The sequence below is a fragment of the Leopardus geoffroyi genome, chromosome A1, assembly GCF_018350155.1.
Source record: "Leopardus geoffroyi isolate Oge1 chromosome A1, O.geoffroyi_Oge1_pat1.0, whole genome shotgun sequence".
NCBI classification, from domain to species: domain Eukaryota; kingdom Metazoa; phylum Chordata; class Mammalia; order Carnivora; family Felidae; genus Leopardus; species Leopardus geoffroyi.
In genome coordinates this window covers 85,233,917-85,236,394 of record NC_059326.1, presented here as the reverse complement: position 1 = coordinate 85,236,394, position 2,478 = coordinate 85,233,917, and the positions used below count along the sequence as shown (strand labels likewise).

Below are 2,478 nucleotides of genomic sequence, written 5' to 3'. Positions count from 1 at the left end.
TCCTTTCCTTTTCTTTCCTTTTCTTTCTTTCTTTCTTTCTTTCTTTCTTTCTTTCTTTCTTTTTTCTTTCTTTTCTTAATTTCACTGAAATTCCTAACCAAGTCTTTTCCTGTCTTTCCCTTTTTGATGTGGTCTTCTCTCTATGATTAACTGTGGAATATTTTTCTTCCAGTTGTATCCAGGTTGTTTTCTGAGATAGTTGCACAGATGTAGCTATTACCTCACTGTGTCCATGGTAGGAGGCAAGCTCCAGATACTGCTATTCCATTCTCCTCTTACATTTCTCTAAACGTGCTACTTCTAATGCCAAAGTCAAGAAATCTGTGTTCAGTTTGAGTCCCAGACATTGATTCTTATTTTATTTACAAGAAAACTTTATAATGTCAGAGATTTCAGAGAAAACTTAATTCTGAAGGAAAAAAATATTAACTTTTTTTCTAACTTAATAATGTCACAATGACATTTATAAGTAAAGAAACTTGCATTGGAATACTAGAAAATCATACATGAAAATTCTCTTTACATAAAGCCACAATCACCTTGGTTTCCTGAAACCACACAACATCATGTTGGTATTTTGTAGGAGATACAGGAGAGAAGCATCAAAGGAAAAGACTTTAAAAGGGAAGGGAAGGAGAAAGTGCAAGGCCTTAGGACATGTTTACACAGCTGAATAACACTGAGGCTCATAAGGAACATCTAGAGCCATTAACATTGGCCAGGGCCGGATCCTCCTTCACACCTGACCCTTCCTGGTGTTATAGAAACCAATTAACTTGAAATTCAACCTTGAAAAGCTAAACCATTAGATTGATTAATACACTTGCTTAGCTGACTTTATGCAAGTAGTCTTTAGCAATTATCCTAATAAAAAGAAGCTTCATTCTGGAGTCGGGGCCTCATTCCTACTCGAGAATGAGGACCTTCACTTAACCACACTTTGTGGACTCATCTTTTGCCTCTCTGTCCATACTCCCTGCAACAGTATTTCAAATTGGTTTTCAACTGTATCTTTTCCCATGCTATACATATATCCTTTTCACAGCTGGGGAGCAGTTTTCAAGCACTAAAATGTCACACATTTTCCCATAAACTTCCTGAGAGCTGCCACCACTTCCTTGTTCCTCAGGCTGTAGATGAGGGGGTTCAACATGGGGGTTAGGATATTGCTGAACACAGAAAGAGCTTGGTCCTGCTCTGCACTATGGGAGGAAGTGAAAGTCATATAGATAAATATGTTTGGGCCAAAGAAGAGACTCACCACAGTTAGATGGGAAGAACAAGTGGCCAGAGTTTTTTTCCTGCCTTTGACAGAGTTCATACGAAAGACAGTGAGGAAGATGAGAGTATAGGAAACTGTGATGAGACTGAAAGGTACAACAAGCAACACAATGCTTGTCACCACCACCACTAACTGGTACATTGAAGTGTCTTCACAGGAGAGCTTAATGAGGACTGGGACCTCACAGAAGAAGTGGTGGATCTCCCGTGACCCACAGATGGGAAAATGCATAGGGTAGACTGTATGGATAAATGAACTTATAGAGCCTCCAATCCAACAACCTAAAACCATGTGCATACAGAACCTGGGGCTCATAATAATGGGATAACGCAATGGGTTGCAGACAGCCACATAGCGGTCATAAGCCATGAGAGTCAAGATGAGGCATTCTGACATTCCCAACATCAGGAAGAAGAAACTCTGTGTTCCACAGCCAATCCATGATATGGTTCTTTTCCCAGTAAAATAGTTAGAAGCCATCTTTGGAACAATGGTGGAAGTTAATGTCAAGTCAATGAGGGAGAGTTGACTGAGGAGAATGTACATGGGCGTATGAAGTCGAGAGTCTCCCCAAATTAAGACAATCAAAAGTATGTTTCCCAGGAAGGCAAGAATGTAGACAAAGATGATCATAAAGTTGAGGACAATAGAATTCTGAAATTCAGGAAAGAGTCCGACAAGGATGAAATCGGTTATTGAGGATTTGTTTCCACCCACCATGCCTCTAAAACAAATGTAAAAGGGCTGGGGGACAAATCAAATGGATTAGAACAGCTCACATTCAGTACAAGTCTGATATCATATGTGGATGTAAAATTTTATATCTTTTTCTCTACCTTTAGGATTTCATAATATTTACTATCAGAGATATTTTACTATTCATTGCTGAGCAATTGCTTAAATATTTCTTAAATAGATACATTACAAAAAAATAATCAACTTCAGTGCCTTTAGTCTCTGTTGAGTATATTTTTTTCTTTTTTTTCTTTTTCTCTTTTGTTTTTTGTTTTCTTTCTGGCTTGCTTGCTTTTTTCCTTTCCTTCTTTTGACTAGAGAATCTTCTAAATCTATGGATATATTTTCTACAAATATGAACCTAAAATTTTATATGTTACATCTGATAATTATGGACTCTAGTTACTAACTCTTGTATATTTAGAAGAAAAAAGAAAGAAAAATCAAATTAATTCACTCAA

At 37.3% G+C, this 2,478-nt stretch overlaps 1 protein-coding gene across 1 annotated transcript; it reads right to left on the bottom strand.

Moving 5' to 3' along the window:
- Positions 1-1,066: 1,066 nt before the first annotated feature.
- LOC123575939 (olfactory receptor 2T27-like) lies at positions 1,067-2,002 on the bottom strand. The gene has a single exon (XM_045437025.1). It carries the CDS (start codon positions 2,000-2,002, stop codon positions 1,067-1,069), a length of 936 nt encoding a protein of 311 aa, XP_045292981.1.
- Positions 2,003-2,478: the final 476 nt, after the last annotated feature.

What these genes read in the sequence shown, in the direction of transcription:
- LOC123575939 (XM_045437025.1), bottom strand. Translation starts at nt 2,002, where the DNA reads ATGGTGGGTGGAAACAAATCCTCAATAACCGATTTCATCCTTGTCGGA.